At 41.4% G+C, this 25056-nt stretch overlaps 1 protein-coding gene across 1 annotated transcript in view; it reads right to left on the bottom strand.

The window, feature by feature from the left end:
• The window catches only part of ythdc2 (YTH domain containing 2), a gene marked incomplete at its 3' end in the record, with an annotated part of 39023 nt that extends 14974 nt beyond the window's left edge, over positions 1-24049 (bottom strand). The window contains exons 1-16 of the mRNA XM_079659978.1: positions 23913-24049; positions 22591-22729; positions 21083-21173; positions 18980-19176; positions 15464-15660; positions 14386-14552; positions 12258-12360; positions 10787-10943; positions 8934-9041; positions 8742-8857; positions 7925-8060; positions 6651-6777; positions 4327-4392; positions 2856-3034; positions 654-750; positions 267-354 (exon numbers count right to left, since the gene is read on the bottom strand). Of these exons, the coding sequence (XP_079516104.1) occupies positions 267-354; positions 654-750; positions 2856-3034; positions 4327-4392; positions 6651-6777; positions 7925-8060; positions 8742-8857; positions 8934-9041; positions 10787-10943; positions 12258-12360; positions 14386-14552; positions 15464-15660; positions 18980-19176; positions 21083-21173; positions 22591-22723 (1962 nt within the window). The 5' untranslated portion in view covers positions 22724-22729; positions 23913-24049. The remainder of the gene's footprint in view (positions 1-266; positions 355-653; positions 751-2855; positions 3035-4326; positions 4393-6650; positions 6778-7924; positions 8061-8741; positions 8858-8933; positions 9042-10786; positions 10944-12257; positions 12361-14385; positions 14553-15463; positions 15661-18979; positions 19177-21082; positions 21174-22590; positions 22730-23912) is intronic.
• Between the last annotated feature and the right edge of the window lie 1007 nt (positions 24050-25056).

Here is a 25056-nt window from a genome sequence, read left to right on the forward strand (position 1 = left end):
CAGTAACTGAGTATCCGAGGTAGTAGGGTTCAGTAACTGAGTATTTGAGGTAGTAGGGTTCAGTAACTGAGTATTTGAGGTAGTAGGGTACAGTAACTGAGTATTCGAGGTAGTAGGGTACAGTAACTGAGTATTTGAGGTAGTAGGGTTCAGTAACTGAGTATTTGAGGTAGTAGGGTTCAGTAACTGGAGTGAAGGTACAGTTAACCAGTCAAGACCTGTGTTACTCTTGAATTAAATATATTTTAGGGACGTCAGAGACTCACTATCTTCCTGATCCCAGGTGGAGAGGGCTTCATGGCTTTCCTCTGATCCAGGGTCTGCATGTCTGAATGTAGAGTGAACACGTGGAACCTGAGAGACAACACTTCAGTCAAAAACACACAACAAAACACTGATCTAACGCTACACTGACCACATGCCAAACAAATGTATAAATACTTAAGGAATGCTGTATTTATCTACATATTACATTATTATGAACATCTTAAAAGGTCTTTCAAGCTATTTTTAGGAATAGAGAGAAGGTTGTATTTTCTGACACACCGGGGACACATATTTATGTATAAAAAATATTACTGAAAACCAAACAGTACTGTAGATATTGCATGATGTTCAAAAGTCTTCCATTCTTTTTAAAGTATTCGTTTCACCTGTCAGAGTGGCTGGAGAATCTCTTGTCGTCGTACAGGAGGCGGTCCCTGAGTGACACGATGTCATCGTATCCAGGAAGAAAAACAAGAAGAGCACCTGGAGAGCAACAGGAAAAAGTTATTAGAAAATCCTGAACGGCATTCCCTGAAATCTGCAAATCAAGCAGGCAGTGGGATCCTTCTCTGGTTGCCATGAAATAAACGTATAGGCCGACCCGGAAGTAAGCTGCTGGTTTCCTCGACAAAAAAGCAACGGGATTTCTCCATAGGATTTTGGAATATTGTAAAAAAATAAGATCTGTGGAAAAGGAACCTGTTTGATAAATGCACGTTTTGTTCAGCCGGATAATCTCCACATGTCTACCCTACTTTTATCATTTTTTAAATCAGAAATCTAATTGCCAGAAGCAAAACGTTACGCTCTAAAGCAGTGCTTCTCAAAGTGTGGTCCGTGAGTGCCCCCTAGTGGTCCGTGAGTATATTGATAAAATTTCACATTTTAAATTAATTAATTAATTTGAGTTTTCCGCACTCTCACTGGAATATCTCCGCAATGGTGCAAGCATAAGTTTCACTTTTGATTGCATGATATATAGAGATGTCCCGATCCGATCAAGTGATCGGGGATCGGAGCCGATCACGTGATTTTCAAAAGATCGGAATCGGGAGGAAAAAAATCGGGGATCGGGATTTTTTTTTTTTTTTTTTTAAATACTTTTTTTTTTTTAATGTAATTAATTGTTACAAAACAAAAATGACCATGTTCAAGTCTTAAAGTCATCCTGAGGCCTTAGTTTTGGTTTCAAATTACACAACATCATGTATGTGTTGCTTCTTTGGGGCTTGTTTTCATAGACCTGGTTGCTTATTTCTCTCAAATCTGGCAACAGAGTGGGCGCAGTGTCTAATTGTAGCAGTAAGCTAACGAGTACTGATAAGCTTTATTTTGTTTTGATCCAATGCTGCACAACTGAACTGATCCAATGCTGCTGTGAAAGAAAGAAGCTATATCCATGTTGGATAGAATATCCAATTTAAATAAAAAAATAACCTTAAGGGACAACTTGAATGCTTTTTTCTTTTTTTCCTCTTAATGCATTGCATAAAGATCGGATCGGGAAAAATCGGTATCGGCAAATTGTCAAAATCAAATGATCGGAATCGGATCGGGAGCAAAAAAAGGTGATCGGGACATGCCTAATGATATAGCCCAGTGAAACACCTTCATCACACATGTTGCCACTTGTTTTTACCATTTTCAGGTGATTTGTAATCTGTAATCTAATCTATGTGATTTTGGATATTTGTGGAGTTAGGTGGTCCGCGAGTGTTTTTTGATTGGTTAAGTGGTCCTTGGTATGAAAACGTTTGAGAAACACTGCTCTAAAGAAACTACAGCCGAGTCCAGCAGCACGACTTCAACGTCACGCCAATTTAAGATCCATATTCAAACACACAGATTCTAAATGGTACAAGTTGAAGCGTTTGTTCGAACAGTCTGTAGGAGGCAGGGACTTGCTTTCAAGCAGAACAGAAACTAACTTAGAGGAGTGTTTACGTGTTCGGTGTAATGACGTACAACGGCCTCCACGACTTCTGTAGTCCTATTCAGCCACTTGGTAACAACCATCGTTTTTCAGACACGTCAACTCTTCAGAAATCACCAGTGGGGTCACTGCTGATGTATTTAATGTCGTAGAACAAAACGTGATCCGTCTCTTCAATTTGTGTCAACCACAGACCTTATTTGGATCTATATTATATATAAGTTAGTTTGCCCTGTTCTGCTTGAAAGCAAGTACCTGCCTCCTGCAAAGTGTTAAAACAAACGCTTCAACGGTTTAGAATCTGTATGTTTGAATATGGATCTTAAATTGGCGTGACGTTGAAGTCGTGTTGCTGAACTCGGCTGTAGTTCCTTTACAGCATAACGTTAGCATGTTGCTTCTGGTGATTAGATTTATGATTAAAAAACTATAAAAGTAGGGTAGACGAGTGGAGATTATCCGGCTGAACAAAACGTGCATTTATCAAACAGGGTCGTTTTCCACAGATCTTATTTTTTACAATATTCCCAAATCCTATGGAGAAATCCCGTTTTTTGTCGAAGGAACCAGCAGCTTCCTTCCGGGTCGGCCGACAAAAATATGTCATCACTGCACGACTCAATAGGAAGCTAAATGTGAAGGTGCTGAGTCTCACCTTCATTGGTGGTGGAGCAGATGTTGTGCATCAGATCCATGATGAGGTCCAGGTCCACGAAGTCATCATCAAAGCTGTGGTGGTAGAGTTTGAGCAGCTCCTGCTCTTCAGGGCCGATCTCTGCGGCGTGATGATGAACCAGAGAGGATTCATCCTGACTGCTCAACTCTCCCAGAGGACTGGCAACGAGACGCAAGATTAGCACTTTATAAAATCTTCTAAAACAATATATGATGATTGGAGTTCAGGAGGTGTTTAAAGGTCCCATGTCATGGCCATTTCTACTGATCATAATTCCATTGTTGAGGTCTACTAGAACAGATTTATATTGTTCAATGTTCCAAACTCACATTGGTTTCTCATCCAGCATCTCTGTATAGTATGTGTATTCACTCTCTTTCCTACACGGCTTGTTGGAGCTCCTGCCCCTCTCTCCCTATGAGCCTACTGTGCTCTGATTGGTCAGCTCTCCCACTCTGTTCTGATGAGTCCACCACCGTTACAGCGGAACATCATTGATTATGTGTTACAATGGCGTTTGTTAGCAACCAGAAAATGACACCAGTGATCACAAACAGATGAGAATGCTGCATGGGGTCTGGGTGCCGTGTAGGCGGGACGTTGCGCGGTTCGTTGCTGCGAGGAGCGACAGTGTGAGCTGGGTTACTGGTAGAGTTTCCAGGCTGCTGCGTGGGGTCTGCGAGAACTCAGCCTGAGCACCATGGACGCGGGAAGGGGGGGTGCTGAGGGGGCTGCAGCACCCCCATCTGTGAGGCTCCAGTAGCGCCCGCACCCCCCGCACCCCCAAACGCAGCGTGCCTACAGTGTAAGCGTGCCACAGTTTCGCTGCTGAGAGAGTGTGTGAGTGTGAGTGTGTGTGAGTGTGAGTGTGAGTGTGAGTGTGAGTGTGAGTGTGAGTGTGAGTGTGAGTGTGTGTGTGTGTGTGTGTGTGGAGCCCCACGGATTGGTCCATTTGGGTATGGGCACGTACAGTATGGGTACAGTGGTACCCAGGAAGAAAAAGAGAAATCCCCAACGAGGCGTTCTGGGGCAGCATAGACAGGTCTTCTCTGTGTTAGACTTTTACTGCCTACAGAGTGCACTTTGAGGGTTTGTGACTCTGCAGACCGTTTACATGCAGAGAAAGCTTCATAACAAACAAGGGGACGGGTAATAACCGGAAAAGCGTGACATGGGACCTTTAAATATAACAAATGTCACCTTTAAGAAGAGTTGAAGCATAAATAATTAAAGACGTTTCCCCCCTTATTTACATCTCCATAATGGAGCAGTCCTTTCCACATGAATTCAAATGACAGGGAAACTGTGCTATTCCAGATGTATGTTTCTCATAAGAAAACCTTCACACTGAGCATTCAGGACGCTTCTAATGTATGGTTATCAACACAGCCGAAAAGAACAACACAGTAACTTCCCCTCTTTGTTCATTGAGGTTTAAAATGACACTCACATGGAAGATTTGAGTAGATCCGTAGCCTCCTCCTGATTGAAGTGTATGGCAAAGTCTAACCCTGTCCTGAAATGAAACACACACGCCTTTAAAGCACACAGTTTTAAAGTGAAAAATGCAGAAGCTCGACTGTTAAGTTTGAGTTTTGTACTGCTACATTATGGACTAAATAGCCTGGAGGAAGGAAATACATTCCTGTAAAAATACATGCCTCCTCCATCTCCAGGGAACGTAACGTTAAAAAAGTGTTTTCTGTTGGGTGTATATCCAGAGAAGCATGAATATAGTGAGCGAACATTTCTAGACCGCAGCTTGCTCCCAACAAAACCTGTGTTGCATTGTTTTGGAAAAAGGCTCACAGGCCAAGCATCACCCATTGGCTGAGACGGATGCTGTCAGGCCTCCCATTGGAGGAGATATCCTGTATATTAAGGTCCAGACAGCATGTGTTTGAGAATGTATGTAGGTAGGTAGGTAGGTAGGTAGGTAGGTAGGTAGGTAGGTAGGTAGGTAGGTAGAATGTATCTAAAGGTCAAGAGGATGCATAATGTTTTCATATGTCGTTGAAAACATATTCGTAGGTAGGTAGGTAGGTAGGTACTGTAGGTAGGTAGGTAGCTAGGTAGGTAGGTAGGTAGATAGAATGTATCTAAAGGTCAAGAGGATGCATAATGTTTTCATATTTTGTTGAAAACATATTCGTTCGTAGGTAGGTAGGTAGGTAGGTAGGTAGGTAGGTACTGTAGGTAGGTAGGTAGGTAGCTAGGTAGGTAGGTAGGTAGGTAGGTAGGTACATAGAATGTATCTAAAGGTCAAGAGGATGTATAATGTTTTCATATTTTGTTGAAAACATATTCGTTCGTAGGTAGGTAGGTAGGTAGGTAGCTAGGTAGGTAGGTAGGTAGATAGAATGTATCTAAAGGTCAAGAGGATGCATAATGTTTTCATATTTTGTTGAAAACATATTCGTTCGTAGGTAGGTAGGTAGGTAGGTAGGTAGGTACTGTAGGTAGGTAGGTAGGTAGCTAGGTAGGTAGGTAGGTAGGTAGGTAGGTACATAGAATGTATCTAAAGGTCAAGAGGATGTATAATGTTTTCATATGTTGTTGAAAACATATTCGTAGGTAGGTAGGTACTGTAGGTAGGTAGGTAGGTAGGTAGATGGGTAGGTAGGTAGAATGTATCTAAAGGTCAAGAGGATGCATAATGTTTTCATATGTCGTTGAAAACATATTCGTAGGTAGGTAGGTAGGTAGGTAGGTAGCTAGGTAGGTAGGTAGCTAGAATGTATCTAAAGGTCAAGGGGATGCATAATGTTTTCATATGTCGTTGAAAATATATTCGTAGGTAGGTAGGTAGCTAGGTAGGTAGGTAGGTAGGTAGGTAGATAGAATGTATCTAAAGGTCAAGAGGATGCATAATGTTTTCATATTTTGTTGAAAACATATTCGTTCGTAGGTAGGTAGGTAGGTAGGTAGGTAGGTACTGTAGGTAGGTAGGTAGGTAGAATGTATCTAAAGGTCAAGAGGATGCATAATGTTTTCATATGTCGTTGAAAACATATTCGTAGGTAGGTAGGTAGGTAGGTAGGTACTGTAGGTAGCTAGGTAGGTAGGTAGGTAGGTAGGTAGGTAGGTAGCTAGGTAGGTAGCTAGGTAGGTGGGTAGGTAGATAGATAGAATGTATCTAAAGGTCAAGGGGATGCATAATGTTTTCATATGTCGTTGAAAATATATTCGTAGGTAGGTAGGTAGCTAGGTAGGTAGGTAGGTAGGTAGGTAGGTAGGTAGGTAGGTAGGTAGGTAGCTAGGTAGGTAGGTAGGTAGAATGTATCTAAAGATCAAGAGGATGCATAATGTTTTCATATGATTGTTATACAGATGAAGCATGTTTGTTGTTATTTTTGTAATAATGTATCTCAAGGAGCTGAAACCTTTCAGATTTGATCCCTTTGGGGGGGTTCAAGTCCATCTTAACAGAGAGAACAATAATCCATTGGTCGATGTGATTGCTCTTATATCCCATGATTGAAGTCGTTTGTCGTGCCAGTTTTTAATGTTTTATAAGAGTTTCTTTTATTTTGCATATTAACTGGTTAATGTGCCATTTCATTTGTGTTTTACGAACGTCTGCCTGTATCGTTTTGTGTTCATTTGTTGGAACTTTGTTCATGCTGCCCCCTTGGCAAGGTCACTATTGAAAAATAGATTTTAATCTCAATGAGACTTTAACCTGGTTAAATAAAGGATCTCCATTGTGTGGGGGAAAAAGGTCAATTGTGATAAACAGTTCTGCTTGGAAAGACAAGATGGTGGGTGTCCTACCAGCCGTTGGGGGCCTTCAGGTTGATGTCGGCCCCCATGTTGAGCAGCTGCTCCATCTGAGGGAGGAAGCCTCGTCCGGCTGCCACCATCAGAGCCGAGGAGCCGGTGCTACTGTGCCGGTAGTCCACTGCGGCAAGGAGAGCAAGAGTGAGGAAAAGCTAGTTTTTGAAAAGGAATAATGATAATTGTTGGGAAAATCCTGAATGTCCTCTTCCAATATGAGAGTCCACATGATAACAAAGGTATCAACTGTAGCTGTGAACATGACAGGATGTGTGATTAGCTAGAAGAGCATCAGGACTGTTTGAGGCATATGATAGCTATGTGATTAACATGATGATTCAGCCTCTATGGAGAGAGACATATGACAAGCATGATCATTTCTGACGTGGAGCTAATCTGAAGTAAACATTGAATACTGCTTTCTATTCCTCCATCTAGGGACTGTGTAACTCCCTCTCTTGGATATCAGCATGTGAAGGACACTGTTTGAGATTTTGAGTAAAAAAGTCAGGATTTTGAGATTTTGAGAAAAAATACAGAATTTTGAGAGAAAGTCCGAATTTTGAGAAAAAGCAACAAAAAAAATGATTTTCAGAAAAAAGTCAGAATTTTGAGAGAAAGTCAGAATTTTGAGAAAAAATACATTATTTTGAGAGAAAGTCAGAATTTTTATGAAAAATCTGGATTTTTAGATTTTTAGAGAAAAGACAGAATTTTGAGAGAAAGTCCAAATTTTGAGAAAAAGCAAAAAAATAAGATTTTGAGGAAAAAAAGTCAGATTTTTGAGAGAAAGCCAGAATTTTTAGAGAAAATACATCATTTTGAGATTTTGAAAAAAAATTCTAATTTTGAGAGAAAGTCCTCTGATGTGTCTATTTTGACGTGTTTGTGAAAATAAACACCTTTTTCTACCCGTTAATGTGTTGTGTCTCCCTTTTGTTGTGGCCTTCTGAGCCACAGTATGTATGTAGAGATATATAGATAGATAGATAGATAGATAGATAGATAGATAGATAGATAGATAGATAGATACTTAATTGATCCTAAATTGGGATATTCTTTTGTTACAGCAGCAATGTGTTCAGGCATTGAAATGTGCAGCGGTGGAATAAAGTATAAACACAATAAAATGAGCAAATATAAACATATCCACAGTAGAAAAGACGTATCACAATGAAAAGCCAATATGAAATGTTCTATAAAAGACCAATATACTACATCAACAGAGATAGAGACTACAGTGGTTAGAGGTGTCGAGCCCTGAGTCGTACCGTTCACGTCCTCATGGAGGATGAGGTTGAAGAGCTGAATGAAAGCGTCCTGGTCTTCGTTCAGGAAGATGTTTGTAATGCACGAGTCCATTTCCTTCAGCAGCCACGGAACCAGCTGCTCTGTGTCGTTCTCCATCTGAGACACAAAACAGAAGTCACACATCATCACTCGGACATATAGGGAGAGAATACAAAGTTCAGGGCGATGTTGAAACTGCTGGGGAGCTCAGTAAACGACACGTTTAACTACGGAGGGGTATCGTTAAGGTTTTAACGGTACTACTACTTTTATCGATACCGCTTATCGATCCGGTCCTTTAACGGTACTCTCATCGGTTCTTTTGAGATAAAAAAAGGTAAATTAACTAAACAAATTGTAAATAATGTGAACTTACAGAACTAAAAAGAAGTATTTACTCTTACTGCATAAACACAGAGCAGCACAGGTGGGGCAGACAGGTATGCTGCAACAGGCCTAACGGTTCTTCTGGAGGAAGATTGAGGCATACAGAACACCTGACGTGGAAACGTTACTCGTGGACGGGGCTACAGAGCTGCGGGAAAGACAGTGGAACCCGGTGCATTCCTCCGTCTGGATGTGGAGCACTTTTGATAATGTTTAGACAAATTGCTCGTTTTACCGCCCTTACATGCTAAACTCTTATTACACTTTTGGTAACGAGCATTGAGACGGGTAAAGTTTAACCACACCTCGGAGCGCTTAGTTCACTCTGCCGTGTGTGTGTGTGTGTGTGTGTGTGTGTGTGTGTGTGTGTGTGTGTGTGTGTGTGTGTGTGTGTGTGTGTGTGTGTGTTACCGGCTTGTTGTCCTGCAGGAATGCCGGTACAGAAACAGGACTCGTGCGTCTCTCCGCCACACAGCTGCTCTCCACCGCCTCGCACCACTCCTTCAAGTTCTTCTGCTTCTTCTCCTCTGAGGACGGGATGCACACGAGGTTAAGATGAAGCCAGGATGCATTTTGAAATCATCAATAATTAAATCTTCATACTTCTCAGTGTCTCTTCCTTGTATTTCTTCATGTCCTTGTTGTTGAAGCCCGTCAGCCGCAGGATGTCCTCCAGGAAGACTTCCTTCACTTCAAACAGTCGTCCTTTCACTAAATATGAAACACATTTATTACATTACATGTCACTTTTATCCAAAGCAACTTACATACTCAACACTGTGGACAATCCCCACAGGAGCAATTTGGGGTGAAGTGTCTCAGGGACACAACGACATGCTGACTGCAGTGGGGTTTGAACCTGTGACCCCCTGATTCAAAGTTCAGCACACTATACCACTGAGCCAAAGCCTCATTATTAACATCAGATTTCACCTCAGCCTGTGGAAGACGCTAGAACAGTGCCCAGTGTTTCCCATACATTGAATTATTTGTGGCGGGCCACCACAATTAAATATCGTCCGTGAGACGAAGGTCACTTCGCCACTATGGACTGACGGCTTTGGGCCGGGTAATATTGCACTTTATTAGCGGGATTGCACAGGACAGTTAACATTGGATTGGTATTTGCACATAATGTATTACATAAACCGTATTCATTGAAATGTCGTCTGGATGCTGGTATAAGGGTGACAGCGGTTGAGGGTAATCAGGGTGTAAATAATATGTTGAATGTCTGTGGCTGATGATTGTGTGCACCTGGGGCCCTGGGTTGTCTCCTCCCCCCTCACCTGTGTTTAATTGCTCCCCCTCACCTGTGTCTAATTAGTCTGTATATTTAAGTGCTGTTTCTTGTTGTGCTGAGGCTTCAGTCTGTGTGAGCTGCTGGTGGCTGCAGGCTGGGCACGGGAACCACTTATTGAGGCTGTGTCATTATGTGTGATCATTTAATAAATGCCCCGTCGGGTTATATTTTTGGATCTTCTGCCTCTGCCTCCTTGCTTGGTCGGGCCGCTCAACGGTCAGTACCACAGTCCGCCACAAATGGATCTCAAAAAATATATATATATTTTTTTTTATATATAATTTTTTTTTTTTGGTGGCCTAATCATGGATAGTGAGGTGGGCTGATGATCGGAAGGTTGCGAGTTCAAATCCTGCCTGGAACACCACTGTGCCCTTCAGTAAGGCACTTAGCCCTCGGTTACTCCAGGGAGAATGTCCCTGTAGTTGGTCATTGTAAATCGCTTTGGAATAAGGCATCTGCTTAATGCCTAAATTGTAAATTATATTTTTGGCAGAATAGACCCCACAGATCCTCAACTCTGGTGTGTTTCACTCATTAACAACACAGAGCAACAAGAACGTTGTCTACAGTAGCCATGAACTCGCATGTATTATCTTATTTGAGGGGGGGGGGGGGGGTGTGTGGATGCGTGGACCACCCAAATAAGTTAAGGTGCCTTTGGCTTTTCTTGCCGGGGGGGTGCAGTGCGGTGCCCCCACAAATAGAATCAAATTCTGTGGGAAGCACTGAGTGCCATTATATGTATTATATATATATATTTATACAGCTTTACTCTAAGTGCCTCCTGCAGACATCCCGCTGAATACAGACACAGCTGCGACTGTATACGGAGACGATAGGTTGGGACATGTCACATGTGCCAGATCACGCCAATGACGTTATAGGAGCGAAAATTCTGGATCTGCTGGTCAGCACCCCCCTTATTTTTTTAGAGATGTGAGATCCCTGACACACACATTTAAGTATCAAAGACTTCAAAAAGTGCATTTTGCATGATAGGTCCCTTTTACTGAAGTACATTTCAAAGCCCTCTTTACTTTTCTACTTTCACCAGAGTATTTTTAAACACGAGTATCTGTACTTCTACTTGAGTAAAAGATGCGTGTACTTTTGCCCTCTCTGGTTTAAACCCCGCTTCAGCCGGACTTACGGTGGATGATGGGGCAGGATCCGAAGTACTTTAGGAACAGGTCTACGTCCAGAGCGGCGCTGGAGAGGATCAGCTTCAGCGTGGGGATCTTCTGAAGAACATCTCTCAACTTAGTGAGCAGGAAGTCAGTCAGACCGTCTCGCTCGTGCACCTCGTCCTGTTGGAACAAAGCAAGTCACTTTAATATGGAGGCTTTTCTCAGAACGAGAGTCACGCGACTGGGAGCTGAAACACCTTTCAAAGAGGAACGGAACATCCCTTGGTTTAACTCTACACCTCTGATGTACTGATGGACTCCAGGGGTGCAGATCATTAGTCTCTTTATTGAGGAAGGTTCCTAACGCGGTGAAATGACCCTGGAGTTCCTAAGTGTCAGTCATGATAAGAGCTGTTTGGATTCTCTAGATGAAAGGGGAGGAGCTTCAATGCTTCCTTTGATATCTCCTTTTAGCTTAGGGTACATTGGACCAGGGTTTTCAAAAAGAAAGCAAATGAAGACGTCCTTTAATGTCTTCCATGTTTAATGTCTCCTATATATACTAATTGGGATTCATGTCGATTAATAAGAGTGGAAGAAGGGTGAGTAAACATTTACTTTACAAACGTTGGTAATGAAGTCATGTATTTTTTACTATTGGCCACGTCCAAGGCGAAGAATCTAGATATTTCTTTAAGTAGTCCATCTCTGTATAATGATAGTTTTTCCATGACAGATGCACATCAATAACATCCACTGGTGCATCATAAATATGTCGCCGAGTGTAAGCGGAGTCAGATTCTCTTAGCACCGCCATTTTCTTTCCTGTTCTGATGAATTCTCCTTCACATCGTTCCTTAACCCCTTGATGTTTCATACTGTGGTTAAGGAACGAAATTAGGAAAAGACAGAACCAGATTTTTGGACAATTCGCCCACGACCCACCGGCCTACTAACAGCACTTTTCCACCAGAAAGGGAAGCCAAAACATCGCTTCCCCAATCTCATGACTCTTCAAAGAACATCCTTTCAGCAGCATTACAGAGTGAAGCAGTTTTCAGAGACTGTGGGTGCGTCTCACTTCTCTTATTTCTCATTCCCTCTCTCCTCGGTATCACCGGAAGTTGATTTGTCTGCGCCATCTTGAGTAGCGTCCCGGTGGCCTTATTTGTCCCGGAGGACCGAGGAACCACCAGACCATCCTCCGGTGAAGTCCTCAGACACTCGCCCCGCCCCCTTACTGTGTATCGCTCACTGATTGGACGATGCAGCGCATGCACTGATCTGGCTGCTGTCAGACGATCAGCTGTGCGGCGTCATCACAAACGGACTAAAACTCATTCCCCTGCTTCTCGTGGTTTCCTTGCGTCTCTCCATGCTTCGCTGGTGGGAGGGACTAGTCGCAGGGAAACGACGCAAGTGAGGGACGCAAGGAACCCATTTAACCGAAGTGAGACGCACCCTGTGTGTTTATGTTTTATTTGTTGTCCTCACCACGATGACATGTGTGACGTTTGTCAGGCTGGCGTCTCCAGACATCAACGTTCGGAGGAAGACTCCACTGGTGCAAAAGGTCAGCAGTGTCTTGGGGGAGACCCTGGGGGATTAAAGTTAAAAGTCATTTCCATATAAAGAAGGACTCTAGCTCGTGTTAAATAGGACACTCAAACAGTTAACTTGATTCAGGAGCGACACCCACACCTCTCATAATCTTTTAAACCATGAATATGTAAAAACTGCTATCTGAGAAATGGACTTTGTTCCTTACGTCTGTAATCACGTGACTACACATTTAGTGCAAGAGTGGCTATATCTTCAAACCTTTGATAATGATGTGTCCTTGCTCGTAAAATGTCACATAACAGGCATGGAAAGCTTCATATTGTGTGAGGCAGAGACGTGGAATAGACTTGTTGAATGCCCAAATCTCTACGAGTGAATAGTGTTCGAAACATCGTATGTGCTGTAAGCAGCTTAAGCTAAATCAAGCCGTACAGCCTGGAAATACTGTTATTTCAATATATTTAAGAGAAGTACCTCATAACTTTGAGTCTTTACAATAACAACAATGGTGAACAGATTGGATGACAGTGCAAATAAGGTCACTTTCTGGTTAAAACTTCCATATATTATCCTGAAAATGTCAGAAATTGACTCAATAACCCCCAAAACCACAAAAAAAAGTGTCCAAATCATCGAAGTTATTTTTGTACTATTGTCCCCAAAGGCTATAATGCCATTGTATGAATGACAGATACAAAGATAATTAACTGAAATTATGAAAAGTCAGTCTGTGCACAGGTTGAAGGTTTATCTGTGTTGGGGAATCATTTGCCCTGCATGTCGTCCTTCGCCCTCTGACACAGATGCTCCAACCTTAAGCAGCCGTTATCTCCCGTAAGGAGGGGCTGCCCTAGCAAGGTGTTGTTGGTACCAGTTTGTGACCGGGCAACTGTCGGTCAGAGATAGCTATTGTTGTGGGACACCTGGAACACATCCTTCTCGGCGTGTAGATGACCCCGAGGCATAAGCGAAATGTGATTCAGTGTCCTCAGCTGTTTAGTCTATCTATTGAAGAATGTTGATTATTACACTCTGATAGTTAAAACCTGGAGCTACAGGAGGGGTCTTCAGAATTGATTGTGGCATCTCCACCGTGTGGTCAGACCGTGGCCCGTGACATGTCGTGTGAATTCTCCGGCCGAAGCTGCAAATAAACCGTCAGTGTTTTCCATCAAAGCTCCAGCTCTCATCGTCTCTCTGAGTCCTGTCTCCAAGTTTCCCCCACAATCTGTGTTATCTGATTTTAATAATGTTAATAAAACTGCCATATATTATCCTGAAAATGTCAGAAATTGACTCAATTCCCCTCAAAACCAATACAAAAATTATCCAAATCATCCAAGTTATTATTTTACTATTATAATGAAATGATAGGCTATAATGCCATTCAATTTATTTAAAGGGGACCTATCATTCAAAATGCACTTTTGTACGTCTTTTCTACATGAACATGTGTCCCCGGTGTTCCAGGGAACTCACCAAGTGTCAGAAAACACAACCCTCTCTATTTCCCTCCATACCCAAATCTCTTAAAAAGGGGCTGCAACGGATCTGATACAGACTGATCCAGATTTGAACACTTCTATGACGTCACAGAAGTGGCGCTACGGCTATTGGGCCAACTCCACCAATCAGGAGGAGACAGCCACGGGCATTGCCGTTGGAAAGCGCTGGAGACGCTGTAGTACATATGCCAGGCCTGTAGGTGGTGCTGTTCTCACAGAATCAGCCCATGATGCAAAGACATTGTTAAATTGAGCGAAATGAGGAATGGCTAAAATGCATGATCTGTTTGGTATTTTGAAAAATAAGAAGTATAAATATATCTTATATAGGTATGGTCCTACACTATATTATTCAAATATAGCATGGTAGGTCCACTTTAACGTTTGCTGATTGTGCAAATTGCCCAACACATTCAAGTTAGCATCCGGCAGTGTCCATGTGCTGGAGACCTGTTCTATAATGCAAGTGACTTTGGGGTACTCAACATTTCCTGGTTCACTAAGCATGCAACGAGACTGATAGAGAGTAAACATAGTGTAGGTAGTTGATGTACCTGCTCTCCAGTCTGATGTGGTACCCCACAGTCTGACCCACCCTCTCTCCTCTCTCCGCTGCCACCCTCTCAGCCACAGCGATGGCGGCGAGGCGTCTCGGCTGCGTACAGAAGATCCTGCACGGCTCGCCCTTCCTGCTGCAGTCATCCAGAAGGAACTGTGGGATCTGAGAATCACAGAGACACTGGATGAGCTTCACAGAGATCTTCCTAAGGCTCTGATAGGCTATAAAGCAGCGGTTCCCAACCTGTGGGAACGCATTGCAAGTGGGCCGCCAATTTTTCATTTTCGTAAAGCACCTTGAATTGCTTTGTGTTGAATGGTGCTATATAAATAAACTTGCCTTGCCAAATAATTAGCAAAACATTATGATTTGTGTGGAAACATTTCATTATTAAGGTTTGTTTGTATTTGAACCTCCTTTCCTTTCTCTTTCTCGATCTTCCTTAGTCATTACAGTCCTTGACAGCGGTCTTTTCTACTGGATTTACAACGTGTCACATGTTCTGAATTGACCAATCAGAACTTGATTTAGCCTCCGTATGGTTTATGGTTGAATGTGGGCCGCGAATATTTTTTAGATTCATAAGTGGGCCGCTGCTATAAAGCATTGAATTTAACTTTAAGACTATATAAATATACACATAAATATATATAAAATAATGTATTATATTACATGAATGCCTCTGCATTGGATTATTATCTGATAGGGTAATAACTTCATAATGAACTACGTCTGAAAGCAGAAGTCTAGGGCAAATAATTGCAAGTCTCTTCAGTGCGTTTGTCACAAAATGAGATGCATTGTGGGACATGTAGTTTATGGGCAACGTGCTTTAGGGCCTCCCTGATCCTTCTAACATATTTCAGTTGTAGAGTCAGACCCACCTATAATAATACATTTCTTTTATATAGCACGCTTTAAAAACAACGCCATCTCAAAGTGCTTCACAATGCTACGAGGAGACAATACAATTAAAACAATTAAAATATAAAGTTATCTGAGGAGCAATATTGAATAAAAATATGGTAATATCAAAAAAGGTTAAGAGCATAAAAGGTTAGAATAAAAAGAACCTGTGTAGTTTTTCCCGAGCCGGTCTCTCCCACCACCAGCAGCACGCGGCTTTCTCTGATCACGTGGATGATCTCCTCCTGGCGCTCGTGGACAGGAAGAGATTGCCGAAAGGCGTCCAGATCTGACGGGCTCCTTCTCTTCGGCACCGTGGGAATCCCGTTGTTCAGACGTCCGCTCGCCCTGTCACAGCCGCCCTCTGAGGGGAGGAGATTATCACATGAAACGTTTAACACTTCTGTCGTCTTCCCGTCAACTTTTGTATGTATCAGGCTATATGCAGGAATCCTGAAGTCACATGCAATCCCTTTTAAGACCTTTTCCATACATTTTAAGACCTCATCGCCACTTTGAGGTTTAACCGGTTACCTTGGCGACACACTTCACCTCACATTGACTATACACAGTATTGATTGTCCTTCCTCCTTATCTTCCAACCATTTTCAGTATTTTTGGAACTTTAAGTATTTTTGGATCATTAAGTATTTTTGGAACTTTAAGTATTTTTGGAACTTTATGTATTTTTGGAACTTTATGTATTTTTGGATCCTTAAGTATTTTTGGAACTTTATGTATTTTTGGAACTTTAAGTATTTTTGGAATTTACGGTATTTTTGGAACTTTAAGTATTTTTGGATCTTTGGACCCTTTCCATACATTTTAAGACCTCATCGCCACTTGGAATTCTAACCAGTTACCTTGGCGACACACTTTACCTCACATTGACTATATACAGTATTGATTGTCCTTCCTCCTTATCTTCCAACCATTTGGACGCAGACTTGCATTTCCCCATAACGATGTTGCTTAACAACCGGCGTAAACGGACCTCCGTGCGCTATCAAGCAGTGAGCGTGCGATGTCCTGTTCAGATGACTTCAAACCCAACGGGATGCCATAAAGAAACTACACAGAATCACACTACACACCTACGCCATGATTACATTCAGGCACACTGTAGAATACAACCTCTTTGGACCATTTAGATACTTATTGAAAACAAGCTACAAAATGTAACACCTTGGAAAATGATGTTTAATCGCCTTCATTTTTACGCTAAATTGATTTATCAACTTTTAATACTTTTTAAGACACCCTGATATATATATACATATATATCATTATTATAAATAAATACCTATTATTGTTTATTTCATTTTTTTTTATACCACTGGAAATAATTACTGCACTTTATTCTTACATAAGTATGTATGCTGTGTCTATTTTTTGTCGTATGCTGTGTGTTTTTGTTTTGATGGCACCTTTTAAAAAAGGGATAAGCTTTTCTTTCTTTCATTGTACATGTATAGACATTAAATTATTCTATTCTGGAGCCCAGTGCTTCTCAAAGTGTGGTCCGCAGACCACTGGTGGTCCGTGAGCGCCCCCTAGTGTTCCGTGGGTATATTGGTACAATTTCACATTTGAAATAAATAAATAGTTACAGTTTTCCGCACTCTCGCGGGAATATCTCCGCAATGGAGCGAGCTTAAGTGTAACTTTCAATTGCATGATATAGCCCAGCGCAACACCTTCGTCACACAAGTTGCCACTTGTTTCTACCATTTTCAGGCAATTTGTAATCTGTTCTAGAAAAACGATGTGTTTTGGGATATTTGTGGAGTTAGGTGGTCCGCGAGTGTTTTTTTATTGAAACACTGCTCTAGCCAACATTGCTCATTTCCAGCTGTTGTCCCCGGCCAGATGAGATGAGACACCTTTTTAAAATCACAACACATCAACAGCATTAGTTATAAAGAAAGGATGAAAGACAAGTAGATACAGGCGAAAGGATTGACTATTTACAAAGCATACGATACGATACTTTAACGGTCAGATGAAGTCTGAAATGTGAGTTGCATCACAGCAGCTCCATGTGTAACATCAACACAGACAAATACAATAAATAAATAATCACCTAAATCTATGCAACACCTTTTAACGCAACTTTATTCCTACTTATAACCACAAGTTTCACTCTTCTTTGTGAAATGTATGGTCAAAAAACCAAATTTACACAAAATCAAACCCATTTTCTGAGTAAAAAAAGGAAAAAATGTTGAATGATTTTACTAAATGAACCGCAGAAGTCTACAGAAAAAGCTTAGGGCGCATTCACACCAGCCTTGTTTAGTCCGGTTGAATCAAACCCTGGGGCGTTTACCCGCTTGGTGCGGTTCGTTTGGGTCGGTGTGAACGCAGTCCGAGACCTCTGAAGTGAACTAAACAACCGGACGCTGGTCCGCCTACAGAGGTGGTCTGGAGCGCTTGCTGGCGAACTCTGGAGCGGTTCATTGTTTTGGTGTGAACGCAGTTGGCACAAAAACACAGGAAGCGTAGTATTTACGCGTCTTCAAAATCTTCCGCGGTTGTTTAGTTAAAGAGTGAAGCAGAATGAAAGTGTTGAACAGTGTCGTGTAAAGTAAAAATGCTCCGTCAACTATTCATAAAAGTCAGATCCACCTTCCGTCTGTGAAACACCTCTCCTTACTGCAGACCTTCTCTCATTATATGTGTTAAAATTAGGGCTGTCAAGTTAACGCAAAAAAGAATTAACGCCACTAATTATTTTAACACGATTAACGCATGTGTATTTTTTTTCCTCGGCCGCCCCGTAGTTTCAGAGCGCATCGAGTTTAAAATACCATCTACAAGCTGATGCTGACAGCCCCACTCTTGCCGCCGCCGCGCCACACACACACACACACACACACACACACACACACACACACACACACACACACACACACACACACACACACACACACACACACACACACACACACACACACACACACACACACACACACACACACACACACACACACACACACACACACACACACACACACACACACACACACACACACACACACACACACACACACACACACACACACACACACACACACACACACACACACACACACACACACACACACACACACACACACACACAGTATTGTATTATGAGAGAGGTTCCAGGTTGAATTGAGGCGAATATTTGTCATTGTTCAAATGATAATAAACATTAGCATAAAGCATATTTGTCCCCTCATATGTTGATAAGAGTATTAAAAACTTGAAAAATATTCCTCTAAGGTACATTTAGAACAGATCAAAAATGTGCGATAAATGTGCGATTAATCGCGATTAAATATTTTAATCGACTGACAGCCCGAGTTATAATGTTTTTTAACGGACGTTATCTGATTATATAAATCATAAGCGCGGGCCGCTAGAGTCTGTTGATCTCCAGATTAACAGCAGCATGAGAATAACCTGCCGATGCTCCATGGCGGAGGCTCCGGTAGAAATTGTCTGGATTTGCGTTTCTATCCCCTTAATGCCTGACCAATGGTTGAACAGCATTTCCGTGCACATGACTTGTGTTTAAAGTTTATAGTGTCCGTTTGAACCCTCTGAAAAATGAAACAATGTAACAAACTGTGGTCTGGTGCACCTGAGAGCGGACTATGAGGTGTGAATGCGACCTTAGAGCACACTCAGACACTCACCGGATTCTGAAGACACAGACATGCCGTTCCTGGTGTTGGGCTGCATGTCGATGCGCTCCTTATTGCTGACGGGGAACCTCTGCAGGAGGCTTCGGATGGAATATATCGAATTTTGGGAGAGTGGGAGGGGCATGGAGGGCCGAGGTTTGTCCGTGCAGCTCTTTTTCTTCAGGGTGAGGAAGCGATTTGGTCCTTTCCTGAGACAGAGGGACAGAAATGTCTTTTGTCAACATACTTATACACATTTTGATACACATTCAAACACGTTTATTTGACCTAAACCGATATATTCCTGCACTTTAACTGTATCTGCATATTGAAGTATGAATGCTTGTTGTGTGTATGTTGTCTTCTCCTGAATGTCTCTTGTTTGGTTTTTTGTATTTTTGATGGCACCTTAAAGAAAGGAGTAGCTCTACTCATCTCATTGTACCTGATAATGACAATAAAGGATTCTATTCTATTCTAACAGATTTAAGCCCCAACATCTTTTATGAAGAATTAGTCAATTTACTCACCTCCCTCCTTTAGATTTGTTGATTGTGTTTTCTCAACAGCATACAGTTATTCTATCAGAGCACGTATCAAAAGTAGGTAAACAAATCTTCACTTTATAGAAAAATAGTTAGAGTAAAAAAGGAAATTGACAAATCTTCTAAAAAATGCAGCACTACAGTCTATAGTCCGGCAGCAAGTCCTCAAAAAAGGCTTTAGTTTTCGAGATCGAGGTCGAACAAATGAAAACAATGATTTTTCTTATCTTTAGGGTCTCCCATTAATTAAATTGATTGTTGTCAAATTTTATTTTGGGGGGAAACCATTTGTTTTGGTTGTTCTTTAGAACTACCCCAATCCCTGAAAAAGAGCCAAATGTGACCAGGCCGTATGTGACCAGGCCGTATGTGACCAGGCCGTATGTGACCAGGCCGAATGTGACCAGGCCGAATGTGACCAGGCCGAATGTGACCAGGCCGTATGTGACCAGGCCGAATGTGACCAGGCCGTATGTGACCAGGCCGAATGTGACCAGGCCGAATGTGACCAGGCCGAATGTGACCAGGCCGAATGTGTTTCCCCTTCAGATTTGCTGAGGAATGAACCAGGTGGCTGTCCTACATCACCAAATAGTCAGAAAATTATTTAACTAAAAAAATACTGAATTATAGTCCTGTAAACTTCGCTTTAGTTTAGACGGAAACTATCAATTTCATTAATGGGAGACCCTAAAGATAAGAAAAATCATTGTTGTCATTTGTTCTACCTCGGGTAGGGGTATCTCGAAATCTGAGGGCCCTTCCTGCTAGACTACTAGGATTATCGGCTGCTTAAGGGTAGAAATATTTAACCACTTCATAACGGCCCGTCTACACTACAGACATCGAAAAATGCTTTCAACGCTTCGCCCATTCACTTGAATGGGGTGACGTAGAAGATTTTTAATCTTCGCCGAACTGCATTGTGGGGAGCATGGCATGGCTTTGCAAGCATCACGAGCATCTATCGGCATCAAAAGTTGAACAATGTTCAACTTTTGAGGCTCGATGCTTGGGATCAGCCAATCAAATCCCGTTTATGCAAATCCCGCCAGTGCAAGCGCAGCCAATCAAACCGCGTGCAAGCCGGGAGAGCCAGACCGCAGTTCATTTCCTCATATTCCAAACGAGATATTACGGTAGCAAATCACCCGGTTCTTTACGACCGGAACTATTTACCGGGATACAAACCGGAGGAACCAGGCATGGAGGGAGGTGGCAGAAACAGTGGGTGAAACTGGTAGGTTTTCACCTGTTTGGAGAGTTTATATCCAGTTTACTTCGTTTGAACATTGCTATTGCTTTGTATGTCGGGGGCGGGAGATTCATGTGATTGGTTGTTGGTCGCGTTGCTCGAAAAAAATCGCCAAGCTTCAGACACGCCCAGCTTCAAGATTTTTTTATGCCTGTAGTGTAGACGGGCCGTAAGAGTGACAATCTGAATATCTTTATTGTCATCAAACTCGGGTTTAACAACATTTCTGAGGAGTGAGAGATATTTAAATGTCTATTTCTTTGCACAATTCCTCAGGGATGCTCAGATGAAGATGGTTCTGGTGGAGGAACTCACCCTTTGCTCCTGGAGATATATCCCAGGGACTGAGCCGTCCGATGGATGAAAGCCCGCTCAGTACTGGTCAAGGACGAAGGAAACTCCATCTCTGCAATATTAGGATGACACAAGGTTCAAGGCTTTTATTGCCATGTGTGCATAGCTACAGTGTAGTCATGACAACGAACATCTGAGGTCTCAGGCTCCTCCAACAGTGCAACACAATAAAACATAAAATAGTGCAAGTAAATATAAATAAAATTGAATATAGTAGAAATGGTTCGTTCTTTGGTTATTTCATTTCAAAACCGAATAGGAAAAACTAAAAACTTGTGTTGTTTTTTTGTTTTAAAACCAAAACCAAAAAACCAAAAAAAACGAGGTTATTCTGTTTTAAAACCAAAACGGATAAATCAACTTTTTGGTTTTGTTTGACGTGTATCTTTTTATTTATTTATTCACAAGTAAACGCGAAGCTCTCGGAAGTGATTTCAAAACAAAAAGTATGCTAAAACACACTTGCATTGAAGCAACACAGTATTCGGTTAAAGGAACCGTGATAATATTATAAACAACATACACGGATTAGAATAGTCTATATACAAGTAATTGGAATATTGATATAAATTGTAAGAGTCAACCATCCTGTCTTCATGCTCAATCTGGGAGGAGTCAAGCTAAATCAAACTTTTCTGTATAGCCCATTAAAACCAACAGATATTGGTTAATTATATTAAACAGAATTAAGTAAATTTTAACTCAATCACACGCCAAAGAGAAGAGGTTGGTCATCAGCAGCCGTTAAAGGTTTCTGAGCTGCTTTTATTTAAAAAGGTTACGATTATAAGTCAGTCAAATGTATTGTCAATCTTTCAGTTTGTGTACAGACAGAGATCGAAATACCGTTTCCCATAATCCCAAATACATATACAAATTAGGGATGCCAGAAACTGACCATGATCAAATCAGAAAATCGGACAGCCCTGGCGAATATTAATCGATTATTCGCCGCGAGTTTACAAGTTTACAGTAAAACTAACTGGTGGTGTGACCAATGGCCATTTACAATTATTAATACTATTACTATTATTAGCATTAGTCTATATTTTGGTTGAAACTAAGACATTTTAAAAATAATTTTCGATTATGGAGACTGCAACGAATATTCGAAAAATCGAATAATCGCTGGCATCCCTAACGGTACGTCCACACAGCAGCTTTAAAGATTCTCTGCCCATTGACTTTGAATGGGGGAGACGTCACTTTGCCTCGCTTTTCGCCGAACTGCATTGTGGGGAAGCAAAGCGAAGATTTCCAGGATTTCCAGGATTTCCAGGATTTTCAGGATTCAAAAGTTGAGCAATGTTCAACTTTTGAAGCTGAGCTGGAAGCGTCAGCCAATCAAATCTCGTTTATGCAAATCTGACAGTACAAGCACTAGCCAATCAAACCGATTGTATATAACTGATGTTCTACTAGTGTTCTGCTTTTATGTTCTCATATGTGACTATGAAACCTGTTGGTACCTTTCTGGTCGCCGTAGCGAAACCTCTCCAGAGCCACGTTCACGGATATTTTGACTCCCTCATCGATGTGGATCTTTTTCATCCCATTGGAGACGGGTTTCCGGCTCCTGGCGGGCCGCTGTGACCCCGACATGATGCCCTGCAACACAACAACAGATAACATTAACACGGGAGGAAGTACTCAGATCTTGTACCTGAGTAAAAGTAGAAGTACTCAGACCTTGTACTTGAGTAAAAGTAGAAGTACTCAGACCTTGTACTTGACGAAAAGTAGAAGTACCAGAGTGTAGGAATACTCGGTTTCAGTAAAAGTCCTGAATTCAAAAATGTTCCTCAACTAAAACTAGAAAAGTATTATCATCAAAATATAGTGAAAGTAGCGACATTAAAAGTAGTCGTTGTGCAGATTGGTCCATTTCAGAATAATAGATATGATATGTTTTATAATGATTGATCATGAAAGTGTTCTCAAAGCTGGTAAAGGTGCAGCTAGTTTTAATGACTTTGTATACTGTAGTAAAGTTATGTACAAGTACCTCAAAAATGTACTTAGTTACTTCCCACCCCTCGCAGGCTAAGGTTAGCACTTGACACAGTTCACATTATTCATTAAAGTTAGAATTGAGTCAATGTTTAGTTATGAGATTGGGGCTGTACCAATGTTTACAATAGGTTGAGACATAGTGGTAAATCGCAAGGTGACGTCATGTTTATAAGGTGATCAGGTGTCCCACTAATTAACACAATGTCCCCCATTGGCTGTGGCAGGTGTCAATCAATCAACACAGTCTATACATGTATTTACCTCCAGGTGTAGCCGGTGGAGGGCGATTCCTAAAATAGTTTTTGTGTCATTTGCCAGATTATTTTTACTCCACCTCAAGACTCAGACATTGCAAAGACATATCGTGTAGACATGTGTTGTTGTGGGGGGGGAATCATTCAAACCCAACATATGTAAGTCCTTCACTTGCATAGTTTGGTCCAACAAATCAACCCATAGCAGAGCGTTGTTATTGATATTTATAAGCTATTTTTTTAGTGTTGTTTTTTTAGAGGTAAAAGCTTTTATCATTGCAGTAACACAACCGTAATCTTTGTCCACATGTGGCTTCGTGGCAACTGGTCACCCTTCTGACTTTTAGAGGCTCTGGTGAACTGTTAGCTTTAGCTTATAAACACATTGAGTCATTTCACCGATAACACTATTTAAACTATCTTAGCTACAGCTAGCTGCGCCTGAGACAGAGTTATCTTTATAAGGACTGTAGCTAGCTTCATGTCCAAGTTTGTCATAAAACCAATTAATGCAAATACTGTACCTTGTCTATTCAGTAGCTTTCGTTTCTCTGGAAAGCCACCAGCACTCTTCATCTGATGAAAGCTTCTGCGGGTTATGGCAATCACCGGTAATCGTGCCGCCAAAAACAAAAGTACATCCGGTCTGACTCCTTCAAAATAAAACCAGGTTTGAATTATGACGAACCAGCGTCATAATGTATGACGCTGGTTCGTCATAATTCTATCCAGCGCCATATTGCTCTGTGACGAACCAAACGTGGAGCTAAAACATGATTTTATCCAGAAAGTCACTATTACTAAGTACTGTATTTAAGTAAAAATGTTGAGGTACTTGTACTTTACTTGAGTATTTCCATTTTCTGCAACTTTGTACTTCTACTCCAGGTAAATGGTGTACTTTTACTCCACTACATGTAGGCCTATTTAATACAGTACCTTTAGTTACTTTACAGATCTGGATTAATGATGAAATATAACCAAGTGTTAAATCAGACTTTAGTTCCACCTGGAGTAAATCCACAAGCTACCCTGCAGTATACAAAGTCATTCAAACTATCTGCACCTTTACCAGCTTTGAGAACACTTTCATGATCAATCATTATAAAACATATCATATATATTATTCTGAAATGGACCAATCTGCACAATGACTACTTTTACTGTCGCTACTTTAACTATATTTTGATGAGAATACTTTTCTACTTTTACTTGAACATTTTGAATGCAGGACTTTGACTGTAACAGAGTATTCCTACACTCTGGTACTGCAGAAGTGGGATGTAATTGAGTGCATTTGCTCTTGTGTAGAACTTTTCCAATACAACAGTAATAAAACAAATGTTTATGCTACTTTTTACTTCTACTTCACTACAAGTTGGAAAAATACAGATTTCAGTATTCTGAGGCTCTGAGCCCCATTTCTTTTCCTCACGGACGGCAAAAAAAAGTCAGACATTATAGAATTTAATATAAAAAGAATAATCGTGGCTTGATATTGAGTAAGAACATGCTTTTATGAACCACACAGCTGCCGGTCTTCCAAGACCCGACCGGACAAAAAGACGTGGTGCCGGCACGAAACATATTACCAATAGAAATACATTGCTTTTAAAATCGTTCTGTGATGCGACACGAAAAAAAGGGGGAAATCGTGTTGGTGAACAC

Source organism: Notothenia rossii (assembly GCF_949606895.1).
Source record: "Notothenia rossii genome assembly, chromosome: 11".
Lineage (NCBI taxonomy): Eukaryota > Metazoa > Chordata > Actinopteri > Perciformes > Nototheniidae > Notothenia > Notothenia rossii.